The sequence below is a fragment of the Syngnathus acus genome, chromosome 15, assembly GCF_901709675.1.
Source record: "Syngnathus acus chromosome 15, fSynAcu1.2, whole genome shotgun sequence".
Classification (NCBI taxonomy): Eukaryota; Metazoa; Chordata; class Actinopteri; order Syngnathiformes; family Syngnathidae; genus Syngnathus; species Syngnathus acus.
In genome coordinates, this window is record NC_051100.1 from 10,266,394 (window position 1) to 10,283,859 (window position 17,466).

General features: G+C 41.1%; 2 protein-coding genes across 11 annotated transcripts in view; both read left to right on the forward strand.

The window, feature by feature from the left end:
* Positions 1–321: 321 nt before the first annotated feature.
* On the forward strand, positions 322–15,839 carry klc1b (kinesin light chain 1b). 10 transcript variants are annotated; one of them, XM_037271262.1, is made up of 17 exons: positions 322–431; positions 4,081–4,351; positions 4,492–4,722; positions 5,005–5,086; positions 5,217–5,445; positions 5,547–5,634; positions 6,002–6,103; positions 6,370–6,543; positions 6,755–6,854; positions 7,609–7,661; positions 7,908–7,975; positions 8,593–8,701; positions 8,856–8,864; positions 9,240–9,392; positions 14,067–14,191; positions 14,271–14,328; positions 14,766–15,839. In XM_037271262.1, the coding sequence occupies exons 2-17, from the start codon at positions 4,103–4,105 to the stop codon at positions 14,844–14,846; spliced, it is 1,911 nt and encodes a 636-aa protein (XP_037127157.1). In that variant the 5' UTR covers positions 322–431; positions 4,081–4,102; the 3' UTR covers positions 14,847–15,839. The 10 variants fall into 10 exon arrangements, with proteins under 10 accessions (XP_037127157.1, XP_037127163.1, XP_037127159.1 ...); XM_037271268.1 differs by having other exon boundaries at positions 9,240–9,365; XM_037271264.1 differs by having other exon boundaries at positions 5,008–5,086.
* An 839-nt stretch (positions 15,840–16,678) lies between these two features.
* The window catches only part of ptk7b (protein tyrosine kinase 7b), a 49,363-nt gene continuing 48,575 nt past the window's right edge, over positions 16,679–17,466 (forward strand). Inside the window, exons 1-2 of the mRNA XM_037271243.1 lie at positions 16,679–16,970; positions 17,056–17,211. Coding sequence (XP_037127138.1) covers positions 17,115–17,211 — 97 coding nt within the window. The 5' untranslated portion in view covers positions 16,679–16,970; positions 17,056–17,114. The remainder of the gene's footprint in view (positions 16,971–17,055; positions 17,212–17,466) is intronic.

Sequence of the window (17,466 nt, forward strand, 5' to 3'; positions counted from 1 at the left end):
ATGCACGAGACAAAATGAAGATTTTGCATTCAGATGCTAAATAATGTAATCTATCCGTTTTCTGAACTGATTATAATCCTCGTTAGGGTCATACAGCGAAACCAAACGCTGAATACATTTGGCCACTAGATGGCAGCATTAGCTTATTTTTCACCCAAGCGTTTACTGTGGAAGATAATTTTTTAATTTATATTGCGCATACAATGTTAGTTAATCCAAGGCGTGTTTTAAATTGAGCAAGATTTAGCCATATTTCACAACCACAATGAAAACCTTTAGTTAAAAATGTTACATTTTGCGAGACAAAGAGCAAAAACAAAACATTACGTCACGGAGATTCACTTGCTCGCAAAGGCTGATGGGAAAGCTGTGCGGTTTTGGAGACATTTTGCATTTAAAGGGGCTGGGCTAGCCGAAGGTTCTGGCTGTCGGTAAGGGTATCTTTGCGTTTTATCTACATTGTAATCAGTGCGATCATCCGTGTACCCTCCTATCAATATACTTTTCATTTTCACAAATGTCCGCTCATGCTAATGCCTTGAAAATGTAAACGCACTGAGTCCGCACCTAGAAAAAAAACAGGGAGTGGTGATGCTAACAGGCTAGCCGAGTTAAAAAGCCACTGACGTCAGAGCTGAACCAATATTTAAAGCTTTACTCTTAACATTAGTGAAAACATCTCCGTGGATGGACTCATACGTGGTCGGGGACGTTGTCTTTAAACGTGATCAATTACGTCATGATGGAGGACAACGTGGCATCTTCATAATAAACGTAATTGTTACAAATGATCTGCCTAATGTAGCGTTCAGTGGAATGCAATAGCTGTAACACAAGTTCAGGTAATAATGGTCAAGTAAATAAACCATTGAATGTGCTGCAACGTTCTTTGGTTGTAGTTTAGGAAATCCTGGTGTACTTAGCTTCGAAATATGATTCATGGTCATATAACACGTCCAAATGACATCACCAGATATTTTTACATTTGAGTTGGAGAAATATACCAGCTCTTGCTATCAAGGTAAACAGTAACATTGCTGTCAATGTGACCTTTTGTTTACAGACCCATATAGAAATGATTACAAGAAATGCATGAGTAAACCTCATATTACACTTATCAGACAAATAAAAAGCTTGGTACAGTGGGGGCTTGTGGCAGATTCCTCGTTTTTCCGATGGCCAGCCTGCCACACCCTCGTTGATGACTGCCTCTGCAATGTGGATGCTTGCCGGAAATGGCTGAATGATGCTATCCGGTGATGTAAAACGACGTAATCTGATCTGGACATGTGATGCTGACACAGACATGTTGTTTACTGATGCACCTGCTTCATTTTGAGTTTGGTTTCCATTCCAACCTGCTTGTCAATATGACCAAAGTTTGCTTTACGTGAAGATTTTTCAGCAGAAGGGTGGTTGTACTTTATATTTGTTATGAGTATTATATGGGCCATCATCAGCTTCCTTGGGTTATTGCATCTCATGAGCAATGTACTGGATATGACTGGAGGTTATGATTGTGGTTGTGTTGTGACCTTTGGTCATTGACAAACATGAGTGAGCTTGTATGTAAAAACACATTCCTGACCCCCATTTTAAAATTTAACTTGAATCAGGACTTGCCTATTCAGATGTTTTTGGTGTTACTTTTGTGAACAGACTGTCAAGGGGTCTTGTGATTTAAAAAAAACAACAGTAACCTTACTTTCTACTTGCTTTTATGTGGCTTCACTCCCTATTGACGTTTTTCCGAAGGCAAAAAAGTTGGTACTAAGGTAATATTTCTAGTATGTGGTCAAAACCGTGCTGTTGAAGAGATACCATATAGTTATGTAATTACTGTAGCGTAGCCGTATTTAATGCAGTTTCCATTTTGGTGCAGCATCCAAGTTGTCTTGAATCTAAAAATGTCTTTAAGTTGAATAGTAAATATAGAAGACCTTTCTCCGAATTCAATTTTGACTCATTTTTTTAATGATCCTTTAGCGCAGATCTGAACTACTCCAGCTAGTGTCAAAGACTAATCCTGGAAGGCAGGTGTGCATCTTTTTGTGTCTTTAAACTTTGCCATGGAGCCTTTCCCGTTGTGGCTCGTCGTTACTGTTATTCCCTTGTGTGTGGCTGCAGAGGTGCACCTCTCCATGGCTCCCTGCCCCCATCCAACCCGCTCCTTTGCACTGCTCTGCTCTTCCAGCGTTGGGCGGGGCTACCTTAGCTGATGCCAATTGTTGGCGGTGAAGCAGCAGGAAGGTCAGCGTCATCCTACAGACGCAAGCATCCCCTTTCTCCCTGTAGTGTACCTGCTCTCTCCCTTTCTCTCTCCCCCGCCCACAATGTCCTACATTTGCATGAAGGCACAGCGTCCTTTGTCGTTTCTCGAAGGGTCTCTGCGGCTGAGCGCTATCTATTCTGTGCGTGCTGCTGTGTTACTGGAAGACAAGTTATTATTTTATGAATTATTCTCCATGCCAGACTTGTAAGGCTCCGATTTGCAACGTAAACAGGTTAGTGTCATAGCTGGAATAATCTTCAACTGCTCACCAATGGCTTCCCTTCCAAACAGTAAATTTGGAGGCTTGTTTTTAACTCAAGATACTCCGAGAACCAACCATTGTTATTTCCATAGTTGTGTTCTTTTCTATCAGTGTTCATAATAACATAACGTTCATACTGTTTGCCCATTTTGGTTTGAGATTACGATTTAATTGCAAAGCCATCCGCCGGAGCTAGGAGCTCAAACATCTGTTGATGTGCTGTATGGTGACATGTATTGCATGTTATTATGCTATAAAATGTGAGACTGCCTGAATCCTGATACTTGGCAGGGAGCAGAGATTGGAAAATATGTATGAGCTCCTGAAAGCAGCGTCGTACATTTCACTCTTAAGAAGAAGTGACTTCATAGGCGAATTTGAGTGTCGCCTTTTCTTTGTGCGTGCTTTTTGTTAAATGACAACATGTTAAAGATTAAACAAAAGCTATGACACGTTAGTTCCTCTATAAAGACTTGGAAAAAAAATTAACAAGCGCGCTGACTGCTTTATTGTATCAAAGCAGAGCTGTTGTCACCGACTGGCACCAAAGTGTTTTTCGCCTGTGTATGTGCAGATCTGTATCGAGTATCTGAGGCCTTTTCATATATGGACTTTTCAACCACTCAAACATGGAGGAAATGTACTCCAATGAAATTAAATGCATAGCCAATGTTTGACAAGCTCTGGTCAGTTTGATGCTCATCATGGTATCTCACTGAGACTGGACGGGCTACACGGTCATACTTCGCCCAGGTCTGACTCAAACAAAATATAACGACCGAAGAAAAGAGGAGACCTTTCCAGTTGCACAGAAAGCGTCATGAATTCTTCCGAAGATTAGAGTAAGCCGGTCCAGGAACATGAGAGTAAAGAAAAAAAATCTTTAACTTTGGTGCCACTGCCAATGTCTAATAACAGAGTTGAGCTGGATGGGAGATGCCAAACATCAGGGTAAAGTCCTAATTAGTAGATAGTAATAGTAACACACCCTTTTTGAATGGTTGTACCAGGTTTGCCTTAGCCAGAGTAATACTGTATTTCAAGGCAGTGAGGTTTCCACGGTGAAGGTTGCAGCTACTTGAGATGTTAGGAGGTTATTATCTTTTTTGTCATATTTTATGGAAGGGGCCTACACTTTGATTCAAAATGGCAAATGATCAAAACCTGGAGTGGCCAACTGGCATAATTCTCCCAGATGTTTGCTGACTTTTATCTCTCATTTTCATCCTTACTGACGCTCCAGCGTGTGAGCTCACTCACAGCTGCCTGGATTTCAAGCTGGAAGGGCAGGGCCCCTTTTTGTATATAGCGGACAACTGAAGTGGCTCAATGAGTCACTGGACTGAGAAAACAGCTTGGCTCACCATACAGTTATTTAGAAAACCGTCAAACGGCGACATTTTCTCAGCCAGGCCAAGACTTGGCTTAGCACAATAGGACGTCAATAATATACACCCTAAAATTGCAAGGTCTCAGATTCTCCTGGCTCCTTTTGCATTGTCATCAGTTGTGTAATGCCATCTTCCACTTTGTGTATTGTCTCCAGGTTTCCCTGAGCAACTGTAAAGATGTCCACAATGGTGTATGCCCGGGAAGAGAAGCTCGAAAAGCTCTCTCAAGAGGAGATCATATCCAACACCAAACTGGTGATTCAGGGTTTAGAAGCCCTCAAGAATGAGCACAACTCCATTCTCCACAGTCTCGTGGAGACTATCAAGTGCCTGAAAAAGGACGAAGAGGCCAACCTGGTGCATGAGAAGTCCAACCTGCTGCGCAAGTCAGTGGAGATGATTGAGCTGGGACTTGGTGAAGCACAGGTAACACCGGATCAATAACTGGCAATATTGATGATTGCATGTGTGGTGAACCATCGAATGATGCACACTCTTTTCTTCCTGTCGTACCTTTTGGCTATTTCAGTTCAAAACCAACCTTCTTAATGTTTTTGCCATCCTAGGTGATGATGGCTCTGTCCAACCACCTGAATGCGGTGGAGTCAGAGAAGCAGAAGCTGCGCGCACAGGTGAGGAGGCTTTGCCAGGAGAACCAGTGGCTGCGGGATGAGCTAGCCAACACCCAACAGAAGCTGCAAAAGAGCGAGCAGAGCGTAGCTCAGCTCGAGGAAGAAAAGAAACATCTGGAGTTCATGAACCAGCTCAAGAAATATGATGAAGACGTCTCCCCCACCGTAAGTCAAGTCTCACTGTAACTTTACAGCTATTTTTATTCCAAATTGATAATTATTCCAGATGTATGGTTTAAGAAGTTCTCCATTGACCCATGACTGGGTCCAATTCATTTTCAAAGAGGGCCACCATGTAGTTATGGTTAGCCTCAGGGATGAGTTCCAATGGCGAAACCATATAAACGTGTCATCGCTAGGGGTGTAAAAGTTCACCCAATGTATTATAGAACTAGAATTGTCATTTTTGAGACGTCATTTCCTATTTTGATTTCTTCTTAATCTCAGCAGGAGGAAAAGGACAGAGAAACACCAAAGGACTCGCTGGATGATCTCTTCCCTAATGATGAAGAGGAGCATGGCCAAGGAAGTAAGACCTACATCATTTAGCAAGGACAATATAGTGTACTCTCTCCAACTTGGATATTTGTTCCAATTAAATAGTTTTTTTTTTCTTTTCCTGGCCTCATGCTTACATTGCATTTTTTTTGCCGACGCAGTGCAACATCAACACAACAGTGCAGCAGTGGCTGCAGCCCAGCAAGGCGGCTATGAGATCCCAGCTCGTTTGAGAACACTACACAACCTGGTGATCCAATACGCTTCTCAGGGCAGGTACGAGGTCGCTGTGCCCCTCTGCAAGCAAGCGTTGGAGGACCTGGAGAAAACCTCTGGACACGACCACCCCGATGTGGCTACTATGCTCAACATCTTGGCTTTAGTTTATAGGTTAGAAATGACTCTGTTTGACAATTTGAGCTGTCGCCCATATTTCCTGTCGTTTGTTCGAATCGTGTCACTTCTTGCTGTTAACTGTCTTTGTCTCCCAGGGATCAAAATAAATACAAAGAGGCTGCACATCTTCTCAACGATGCTCTTTCTATCCGGGAGAAGACCCTGGGGAAAGACCATCCTGCTGTAAGACTCCCATTGTCATGGCAACATCAATATAGACATGTTAATGTTCTATTGGTAATTGGTCTCAATTGCTCAGAGACTCGGCAAGAATGTAATTGCTGTACCTTCTCTTTTATTTACTCCCACTGCCTCAGGATGTATAGATGTTTTGCCCTTCTACTCAAAAATGGGTTTCTGATATGTTCAATTATCTATCTTGATGTCAAATACACAGAGTTGGCGCATAAATCAAGCTAAATCCGATGTTACAAAATGTTGGTTTAATCGTCAGACTTTAGAAAAGCCTTTTTGCAATTTCCTTAAAAATTATTTTGTGAAAAAAATTTTGAATTTCATTTGCTATCGTCTCTCTCTACGTGCTGTGCAGGTTGCTGCAACATTGAACAACCTGGCCGTACTCTATGGAAAGAGGGGGAAGTACAAGGAGGCCGAGCCTCTGTGCAAGAGGGCTCTGGAGATCAGAGAGAAGGTAAGTTACACACCCCTGGCTTCCACAACACCTGACCTCGGAGCTAGAACAGTGAACAATTAGCTCATTGTAAGAATTTCCATTTTAACACCAGCATCTATAAAAGAGAGAATACTGTCATTGTGGGAAAGCTTTAGTCACACCCACTGATTGCTGATCAAAACGTCTCGGGCTCCCGGGGGTCAGCAACAGAAGGATAGATGCAAAGAGAAGTAATGAGATAGACTCATCAATATGTTGAAAAAAATGTGTATGCTTTCCATCAGGTCTTGGGGAAGGACCATCCCGATGTGGCCAAACAGCTGAACAACTTGGCTCTGCTGTGTCAGAATCAAGGCAAGTACGAAGAGGTGGAATACTACTACTGCCGTGCCCTGGAGATCTACGAGTGTAGGCTGGGCCCGGATGATCCCAACGTGGCCAAAACCAAGAATAATCTGGTGAGTAGATGTGCCACAAAGGCAGTCGTTGTGCAAAGCAGCAGCATCTCGTCAGCTGACTTGCTTGTAGCTCCCTGAAGCTGTGAGATGGAAATAAAATGATTGAAATGACTTAACATGAGTAACTGCACAGGTCGATTCCTTCTCTCTTGAAGTCTTCTGGGTTTATAATTTAAGTATCCACCCCGCCCGCCCTCTCCCTGTTCTCTAGGCGTCCTGCTTCCTCAAACAGGGAAAATACAAGGAAGCTGAGATTCTCTACAAAGAGATTCTGACTCGAGCCCATGAGAAGGAGTTTGGATCTGTTGATGGTAAGGACTTGCTCAAGCTAGTTCATAACAAAGAATACTAACATTAAAAAAAAATGAAAAAGTAGAATAGGTTTACTTTTAATTGCCCTTCAGTTTTTTATTTATTCTTTGTCCTCCGCTATTGTTTCATCTTTTATCTACTATTTATCTCACACTAGTGAGGAGTGCTGGACAGATGGTTAAAAAGTGGACGGTGTTCTAAGCAGGCTGCCTGCCTTCACCATTTAAAGGACTCAGAGACTCAAAACAAAGGGCTTTTGGAGAAATAAAAAGTGTTGGACTCAACTCTGGCAATTGCATTCTCTTTTAGTTATGACTGAGAAAGGTGATTTCATTCCTCCTGAGATTAGATGCGCTTTGAATAAGAAAGGAAAATGGCTTTTGTCAGCTTTTCTTGATAAATTTCTCTGACAGTTTTATCTTTCAAATATTACCTTCAACAAGATTTCTCAGAAGAAAAGTCCCACACCTACAAAATCAGCCACAGTTTGTTTTCCATGTAGTCAATGACATTTAATGCAAACTGTACTGTATCTACATCCATATTTTAGATTGTTTTTCTTTTCAAATTTAAATTTAATCTACTATTGCGCACAATGCAAATACAGAAACAGATTCAACCTCTATTCTTGAAGGGCAATATGCTATGCTCAGCCAGTTCAAAACATCATGAATACTTGATCACGGACTCAGCAAAGTGAATTCCACTGGTGTTGCACAATTGGTCGAACCTCTCCCGTGTGTGTGTCTGCAGCTGAAAACAAACCTATCTGGATGCACGCCGAGGAAAGAGAGGAGATGAGCAAGGTGAGGTTTTCCATGCGATCCTAGTTGTGACGTTTAGAAGTCGTACACAGGAACAATGACACATTCGAAAAGCATTAAAGCAACAAACAGGTCAGTTTAGTTCAGATTCCACTTTCATCATGCAAAACCTTAGACTCAGTCCAAACCCCTTTGGGCAAGTCATTATTATAGGTCAACAAAAACAAAATCCTGTTTGTCTGGTTTACACCCTCCCTTTAACAGTTACCTTTTTCCTTTTACTTCCAGGGCAAGCACAGGGACAACACGCCCTATGGAGAGTATGGAGGCTGGTACAAGGCCTGCAAAGTCAACAGGTGGGGCCCTCTTGCTGTCATAAAGACACTTTGAATTATACAGCGTTAAGCAGTTACAAGAGAAGTAATTATGAGGGGAAATCAGAAAATAAACTTGAAGTGCCGCAACTTGAAGACTGGAAATATCCCGTTTTCAACCTGTTCGGCCCTCCCTGAAGTCAACAACAACAACAAAACTATTTTAATAAATGTGGCGACATATCTTTAGATAAATGCTGATATCAAGGTTTGTACATTATAGTTTACGTGATTATTTACTAATTCAGGTTTGGGTGCTGTGAGTATTTAATATCTGATTTAGGGAAGTCATGCTATGTGGATTTGTCCCGAGCAAGAACGTCAAGTCGTGCTCTACTGCACTATTCCTAGTGAGAGTGAATATCTCTCATGCCCTAGTTTTCTGGAATGTAGCACTCCATTTCACTTGTGTGATTTAATCTACCACACATACTAGAGCAATTATCAGCTCCCCATCATCCTGGAAGCAATTGGGACATTTACAGTAATGTCATGAACTGCATTATTCATGCTTTGGTGCCGAAATGGTTTCAAGAGGTTTCAAGAAATGTAGTTTGACTAAAGGTGATCAAAATGGTATGCCTGTTTCTTGTCTGCAGCCCCACCGTGAACACGACGCTGAGGAACCTGGGGGCTCTGTACCGCCGTCAGGGCAAGCTTGAAGCTGCCGATACCTTGGAGGAGTGTGCCGTTAGATCCCGCAAGCAGGTTCGCCACATTTCAGAAATGAACACGTAACATGTATGCGCACGAAACAGCCAAGCATTTCCTGTTTATTTCCCCAATTCTGAAATGTATTAGGAGAGTCAATCTCATTCTATTTTTTTTTTTTCTCTCTCTTTCAACATTGCTTTGGATCCAGAGCAACACAGTAAGTGATGGCCGCTCTAGAGCCTTCACCTTTCACCCTGAAACATCACTCCCATTTCACAGCCATAGAAAATATTTCTTCTTAACTAATCTTAAATAACTTCAAAGGGAAGTCAAGTAACAATAAACATTGATTATTAATTACGTTTTTGGAATATGGATAAAACAAAGCCATCTCATAGGGTGGCCATTTTGCCACTCGGTGTTGACTGAAAATAACTCAGGTTGCATATAACATATTTTTATGAAGAAAATATTTGACTTGTCTTTCCCTTTAAATATTCCCATACAACTACACACTTTCATCCTTTATCCTCTTGCTAATGTTTAACTTTGTGATTATGGTTTCTTTTCCTCTGTGTGTTCTTCCCATTAGGGTATTGACCCCATCCATCAGACACGCATGGTGGAGATCCTGAAGGACGCAGATGGTGACAGGCGAAGGAGCCGGGAGAGCCTGGCCAGTGTCAAGTACGAGAGCGGCTCCGAAGCTGGCGAGGAAGTGAGTATGGGCGTGGAGTGGAACGGGGTGAGTACAAATCCACTTGAACTGAGTCTTACAAGCCGGTGGCCCTCATTGGAGGAACAGGACATCTTGATCATATTAAAGGGGGCGTTGACTGGTTTCAGAAGTTTTTCTTTTTTTAATAATGAGTGATTTGTTAAACATTCTGCAATTGTCACCAATTAGTGACAATAATATATAACCCAAGTTCCTTGTTTTGATCTGGACTCGATGTACTCTATGAATGTTTTCTGTACTAGCTCCCTTTTGCCTTGTCCTTCCAATGACAGGTTTCCATCCAAATCTTTTTGTTGAACGAGAAAGCTGATTGAGTGTCTTGGCACGGCGACATGTCCTATTTGAAAAGTGTCTCAGTTCACATTTTTGTGTTGCTGTTCATTGCTTGCCGTGTTCTGCTGGCATGGCTTTTTCACAAGAGGAGTTGTAAAAATATGGCACAGGCTCATGCTGCAGCACCTTGGCAACATAGTTATTTACCCCGTAATTCACATACGAGTCACGTTTAAAAAACAATTAAATCTAGAACTCTCATTAGCATGTTCCTAATGTGGACCACAAAATATAATGTTGACGTTTTCCAGTGCCCAATAGTGTGTGCACCTAATATGCAGGTTAGCTGCAGTTTTAATGCTTTAAAATCCGTGCCAGTCTTTTCGCTAAGACATTGAGCGCAGCGATTTGTGCACTTCGAAAAACACCGCTACTGTAGATGCGTGTCCTAGTTAGCAGAAACCCCGTGGTGAATTTTACATGACTGTGCCAATAGATGCGTCTTGACTGAGCCTGTGCTTCTCACACACTGCAGTCCCGTGCTTTAAACATGCATGCAGCCATTTCTAGTCCAGTCAATGGACTTAACCCATAAACATGCGCACTAATGCACTGTGTGCTCTCACAGAGGTGGCGTATTAACCTGATGTCTGTTTCTCACTTTACTGTACGTAAAGGGAAAGGGTGGGGCTGTGTGGTAACACTTGTGTGAGTGCGTGTCTCCATAGGTTTGAATGCAATTGCTATGCAGTAATGCTTCATAAAACGTAATGACATACAGATGGTTTCCCTAAAATGTCATACACATGACATACAAGACCCATTATTTTTGCTTTTATTTACTCATTTGCCACAATTAGTTGACTGCAGGACTGACGACTTTCCGGCCATCTTTTAATTTTCAAAGCGAGGTGTACAGCATCAGGCTCGTACAACCGATGAGCAAAATTGTGGAAATCTTTGTAGAGGCATAATCACTGATACGTTAGTCTCTGCTGAGGTCTAGATGATGCCAACAAAACTGTGGATGTGTTGATTATGACTGTGTGTGTGTGTGTTTTCATAATATGCCCAAATTGACTCCTGCTTTTTGCTTCCAGCTAAATGCTTGTCTGTTTGCATGCTGTCTTTTTCCATCCTTGGCTTTCCCCCCCCTGTCTTCACTAACCCTGTTGGTTACTATTGCCATGACAACCAATCAGCGTGCCAATCAAAATTCGTTTCTACATTCAGTGGATTGTACTCTCCCTTAACGTCTCTGTTCAAGGTCACCTGGGTTGATATGTAGTTACAGTAAGTGGTTTTGTGTGAACTGTTGTACTGACAGGGAAAGTGGAGGATTAGGATCAAAATGTTACATAGGCCCGCTACAAAATCAATGCTCACTCGATTTTAAGTGTATCCATTTGAGTGCTGATGCTTGCTAATGGTCCATCCCTGCAGCGAACACTCACTGTGCCAAGTTCAGATTGTGCTGCCCAAAAAGGAACCAAAAACAGCTGAGTCACAGCAACTGCAGACACCAACTTGGTGCAATCAATGATCCTGCTTGTCATCGTTTGGTTTCATCATTTTGTGTGGGTTTAAATTATGCAAATGGCAGAAATTTCCACTGACGGAGCTATGATTTTTTTTTCCCCCCTTGAGGGGTGGCGTCTGCAAAACAAAAGTCCCCCTCAAGCTCCTCCAGTGGATATTACATTTGCTACCCCTCCTACCAAAATTGTCCAAATTCCAAGATATTAACTTGAGATGTTCTACTGTAAAGTCCTGAGAATATTTTTTCCTTTAAATCAATGAATTGGAGTCAACAAATCTTGGTCTAGTTGTTGGAAATAGTGTATGGTAGGAGAGATGTGAGGAAGGAGGACCAACCCAGAGCTGGTCATCTTACAACCTGTGCCCTTTTTGTCTCTTTCTCTTTTCTCTCTTATCAGGCCTAAGCCATCAAGATTATCCCTCCATCCCTCTCTCCCTCCCTCAACCAATTGCTAAAGGATATGTGTTGTCGCCTCTCTCCGTTGCCCTCGCCCCCCTTCTCCCCAGCAGAGAGAGCCCCTCTTCCCCTCCCTCAGCTGTCACATCAGTCCGCGGTCCGACCGAGAGCTACCGGGACGTTTGGTCTTCTCATCTTGGCCCCTCCTGGTTTTTCGTCTCTCTCTCTGGCACTATCCTTTCCCTCTGCTAACCTTATGTTGGAAATTTCCCTGAGTGCGGTTGTGTGTGTTTGTGTGTGCGCGCACGGCTGTGTGCGTAACCTCAGTCTCGCTCCCTTCATTTTCTTTCCCTCAATTGGCTTGTATGTATGTTGCACACAGTGTATTCTGAATAGACTGAATTCCTGTCTCTCAATTCGAAAACCATTATCACACTTTACTCATTTTTATTTAAAAGTTGCCAAGCGCTCTATTTAGCCACATTGTCCTTTATTTTTATTTTTTTTTTTAAATATGCAGGTTTTTTTTGTGTTTTACGTCGTGAACTAATTTTGAGGTCAAACGCCTAAATTGTCGTGGTACTATATCATTTCTCGTTCATATCAAAACGTTCGCATCTAAGTCGACCAGAGAGAAAGGGAGTCTATTGTTCTGTTACAAAGATTTCAAAACAAAAGAGCTTTATTTTATTTTGTATGATTTGTTTACATTTTTGTGCACACTTTTCGTGGTTGAATATTAAGGCAGTCGTATTTAAATAAATCGCAGAATTGTCGGTATCCGATTCTGACATCAAGCTGTTGCCATGGTAATTCATTCTGCCATTGCGATTCCCATTTTCAGCGTCCTTGCTCTCCTTTTCGGTGTGTTACACGCGCACGTCACACAAAAGGTTGCGCTTGCAAATGAGAAAACAAACGGCATGATTTTGTTCATCGTGTCAGGAAAGACCAATTAGAGATGAGATTCAAATGTCGCACTCTCATATATGCATTATTGCCTTTTCTTCGTGTAATTCAAGCAGAAGCCGCGAATCGCAGTAACGTTTAGTGAGTGTATTTGTGTGTACAGTCACAGCGGTCACACACTTAAACATCGTCACCTCGGTGGAAACGTTTGTGTTTTTTTCTCCACCTCAACATCCACAACAGCTAGTTCGAGTGTTTCACAAAGTGAATGTTACACTTTTAACACCTTGAAAGTGTCGTCGTTGGCTGCTGTGCTCGTGCTGCATTCACTTTCTGGCTTCAGTCTTCAACTTGCCATGATTCTTCATTCCTTTCCATGAGTGCATCTATACCTCTAGTAGTTCTACCCTCAGCTTTCGAATTGACCATGTGCAACACATAATTATAATATCAATAATGTTGTGTTAGTGGAATGCCTATTTATTGAACTGTCTACTCTTGACGTATAGCTAAAGTGTGACTTCATTTCTCCAATGTAGAAGAATATTACATTAGTAGCACTAGTAGTAGAACTGCGTCGTTATATTTACCAATTTGCATTGTGAAGATGGTTGCATCAACACTTGTTGGTATCTCAAATAAAGTTTTTTCATTTGTGAACTTTCTCTTTTCCAGTGGAATATTTATATTAAAACTATTTTGGGGCCACCAAAGCTAGCTATATCTCTTTTTTTTTTTCTTTTCAATATCGCATAATATCTCTTTTTTTTTCTCATAGCACATTAACATTATTGAATGATTTCATAACTATTTTACATGTTCAGAATGTTTTTTCCTGAAAACGCCATATTAGTGAAGTCACGTCAGAGTTCTCATTCACACTATAAAATTCTCATTCATAATTTAATAATAATTTACCAGTTGTCTAACAACACTGCTATGTAGATTTGATGTGATTTTTTTATTTTACTAATTCTATTTAACTTTACAATAAAACAATTTACCAATTAGGCAGCGGGGTGTGCAATATTAACGCAACACATATGATAATATAAATGCGCCACGGATTCAAAATTAAAGAACGTAAACTGCCCGCATGTGGCTCTGCAATACAGTGCTGGTTTTATTTGGGAATTTACTTTTCTGCATTAAAAAAGTACTCTATGTCTACACTGTTTCCCTTTGGAGTTGTACTTCATTTTATTTTCATAATGGCCCTTTGATATTTTTTTGTATTATCAGCATATTTATTTCTTGTGGTATATGAATTCTGCATTTGAACCACTACTCCGTATAAATATAAAATACATGTTAGAAAAAGTGGCACAAATTGTGCTACCTTCAATGTTGACAATGGACAGCTCCCTCTGTTGGCGATGAAGCTTACTTCAACCAAATATTTATATCTCAATCCCACTTGCACTTGTTAAATATGTCCCGATAAATGGCTTATGTTTATGTAGCCAGAAGTGAATGATAAAATAATTCTCTGCTGACTTGAGTGTTATTCAAGGTTGTGTTCAGGGTTCCGATAAGGTGGCTTGATTAGTGCATATGTGCAGGATGGCAGCGGAACCCTCCAACGCAGCGGCTCTCTGGGCAAACTCCGAGACGTCCTGCGTCGTAGCAGTGAGCTGCTAGTTAAGAAACTGCAGGGCAATGGACCGCCTGAACCTCGTAGCACCAAGTAAGAATTGCAAAACAAAAAAAGATTTGTCTTTGAAGTCTCTCGTCTGCGTGCCATTAACTACTTCTCTGCTTGCCAGCATGAAGCGAGCGGCTTCATTGAACTACCTGAACAAGACAAGTGATGAGGTGTTACAGGTGAGGCACTATGTGACTTTAAAGCACAGGTGTCAAACTCAAGGCCCAGGGGCCAGATACGGCCTGCCACATCATTTATGTGGCCCGCGAAGACAAATTGTGCATCAAATTCGTGTCATTACTAGAATTGCAAATTGTCTTCACTTTTAATAATATTTTATTTTTTTTAAATATTTGACCAGTTTTTACTCGTCTGATTTGAAAACGAGTTGTCAGTTTGTTTTGTAGCTTATACTGTATATATTATGAGGTGCTCATACATTTATTTGGGTTGACAGTCATAATGGCCCTCCGAAAGAAGCTATGACTACAATGCGGCCCGCGAAAAAAATGAGTTTGACACCCCTGCTTTAAAGGAATTATTATTATTATTGCTGGAGATTTGTGAACAAACACCAACTCAATTTTCTATTATGTCCTTAACAATCACATCTCAGTCTCAGCCTCGAGGAAGCAATAATTTGCGGGTGAGCCGAGGCCTGAGCTCCAGCACCATGAATCTGTACTCCGGAAACTGATCTCGACTTCCAAGCCGATCTTCCAGACCTGGCATCACCAGACCCAAAGATGTTTCTTCCTGATACTCGCATCCAAAGACCCTTTCACTTGTTTGAGTGCACTGGGATTCTTTTGTAATTGTGCCTGCCTTTGTCATAGTACAACCTTGCCACCATTTTGATTCCTCATCATCATTGTGCACTATGAGTGTTTTTTAGCGCCATGACACCAAGCTCCTTTCCTCACATATTCTGTGCCAGTCTTTTTTTTTAACCATGCTGAGTGTTTTTTTTCTGCACAGATGCTGTACTAATTATGTATTTGATTTTAGTCTTGATGAAGAAATGAGCTGTGTAGAGGTTTTTTGAAATGATGTCTTGTAAATTTGACATGATGGTTAAAACTACACTTGTCTATAATATTTGCCTGTTGAGATGCGCTATTGGGTTAAAGCTTTGGGACACGGAGAGAATGAATACCTCGCTGTCGTCACGTGACTCACGGACCAATGTACATTTGGAAGTCAAATAGGTTGCTACTTTCACGTCTTTAAGTTTTGAGTTCACAACACTAACCAGACAACTCATCAGTAATGAGAAACACCCATATTAACACCTCTTTGTTTTAAAAGTGTTTAACAGTAAAACGTCTATAATGATGGAAATTGGGTCACTGATTGTGCCCCTTTTTCCGGTGCCATGTCATGCGAGGTTAAGTAGGGGTGAACAACTCTGACTTGAAATTGTTTACACTGATGAGAAAAATAATGCTTGTTAAGATTGCTACAATGTGATTGTCAATGATTTGCACAATGTTCAAATGCCTGTCTTCTGTCTTTTAAACGAAGCTCCTCAAAAGAACTGGAATACTGGCTAATTATTATTATTTTATTTGGGCACACAGGAATAGAACAGTGATGAATAGAACAGTCATTCTGTTGTCAGTAGGCAGTTGCTTCCAAGATGTTCAAATCTTGACTTGATTCAGAATTAAAATTCACATTCATCTCGCCATGTTTTGTCATGTCTTTAAAATTTTAAGTGATTAAAAACAATGCTGCACATTTCTATTCAAATGCCAGTTTTTGTGTCATGAACAAATAGAGCCAATATACCCAAAACATATAGAAAATATTAGAAATGGTTGTGCACACTTGTGTAACCATTTTACCTCAATTGTCTATTTTTGTACAGATTATTAATATAAAATGATTCATGCTGATCTTTTTTATATAGCACATAAACCTTTTGATAGCATAAAGCTAACATGAAAAATGAGGTGTGCAAACTTCATTTCAGGCGCAAATATTGACATTTAAAAACGATGTGGCAGCACAGTGATGAGTGGTGATAACATCAGCCTCACAGTTATGAGTTTCTGGGTTTAAATCTTGGTACTCCTTTCCATATTGAAAGCTCATGCATGCAAGTTTGTTGTACCAGCAGGTGGCAATGTTGTTTCGTTTTTTCATTAGGACCTGTACCGGAAGTTGCAACAAGAAAAAAAAAGTTAATAAAACACAACCGCGTATCTATTTTGAAAATACAATTACTATTTTGACAATGTACTTAGGAAATGATGAGTTGAAAGGGAACCAAAATCGTTAAACTGTTTTACACACCGTCGTTGTATTAGAGTAAAATGTAACTTTTTTTTTTTTTTTTAAATACTGTGATTTAATTTTGTTGTGACAAAATGACCAATTTGGAGTCAAACGTTATTCATTAATTTTGGTTTATTCAAGTTTTAGACATCAGGTTAAAATTAAGTTTATTTTGAAAATCTAAACGGAATAGGGAATTTATCACTATTGTAACTTGGCACACTTGTACAAACATTCACAAGGCAAGTGGGAGGAAACCAACTTGGAAACACCGCGGACGGAGCGAAACAAAGTCCCACTCGGTGAAGACTCGAGCGGCTCCTTGGTCGGCATCTCAGGACCGGGTAGAAGGGAACAGCACAGTCCGCTTTGTAATATAAAAAACACGATTTTACAGGTGCTCTGCATTACTAGAAGTTTTCAGGTTTGCTTGAGAAACTTTCGGCGTGTCTTCTATCGAGTGCGCTCCTGTCCGATTTTGGAAACGAGTGACCCGTCTCCACATGCCTTCTTCTAGCCGCTAGTCAACTTCATCGACCAGGTGAGCTTCAAGTCCGGATCACACGGGGGACCTCAGCAGATAACAGCAATCATTTAACACGTGCGGATCCTTTTGACGCTCCCAGTCACGCTTCACGACTCTGGAGAGAAGCTCCGCGGCGCCGCCGAGCTCCACGCTCAGGACATGGATCTAACAAAAGTGGCCGAGAATCGACGCGGAGAGGGTGGGAGAAGACTCCGAATAGACCCGCTGTACGCCGTCTTCATTATTTGCTTACAAGGTTGGTACATTAACTTAAGGCGAACTGTAGGATTCATGCACAAATTAGCATGCATTCAGAAATAAAACGGATGCACAAACTAACATGCACTAAAAAAAATAAAGTAATACTGAAATGCAGGTCAATGATCTTCCATCTGTTATTTTAAGGAAGAACATTTTATTTTTCTGCCTCAGCATTTATGGTTATACTGAATTACTTGCTTAACGGGTGTTCCCCCGAGATTTGGTACTTGCGGATTCACCTATTCATAAT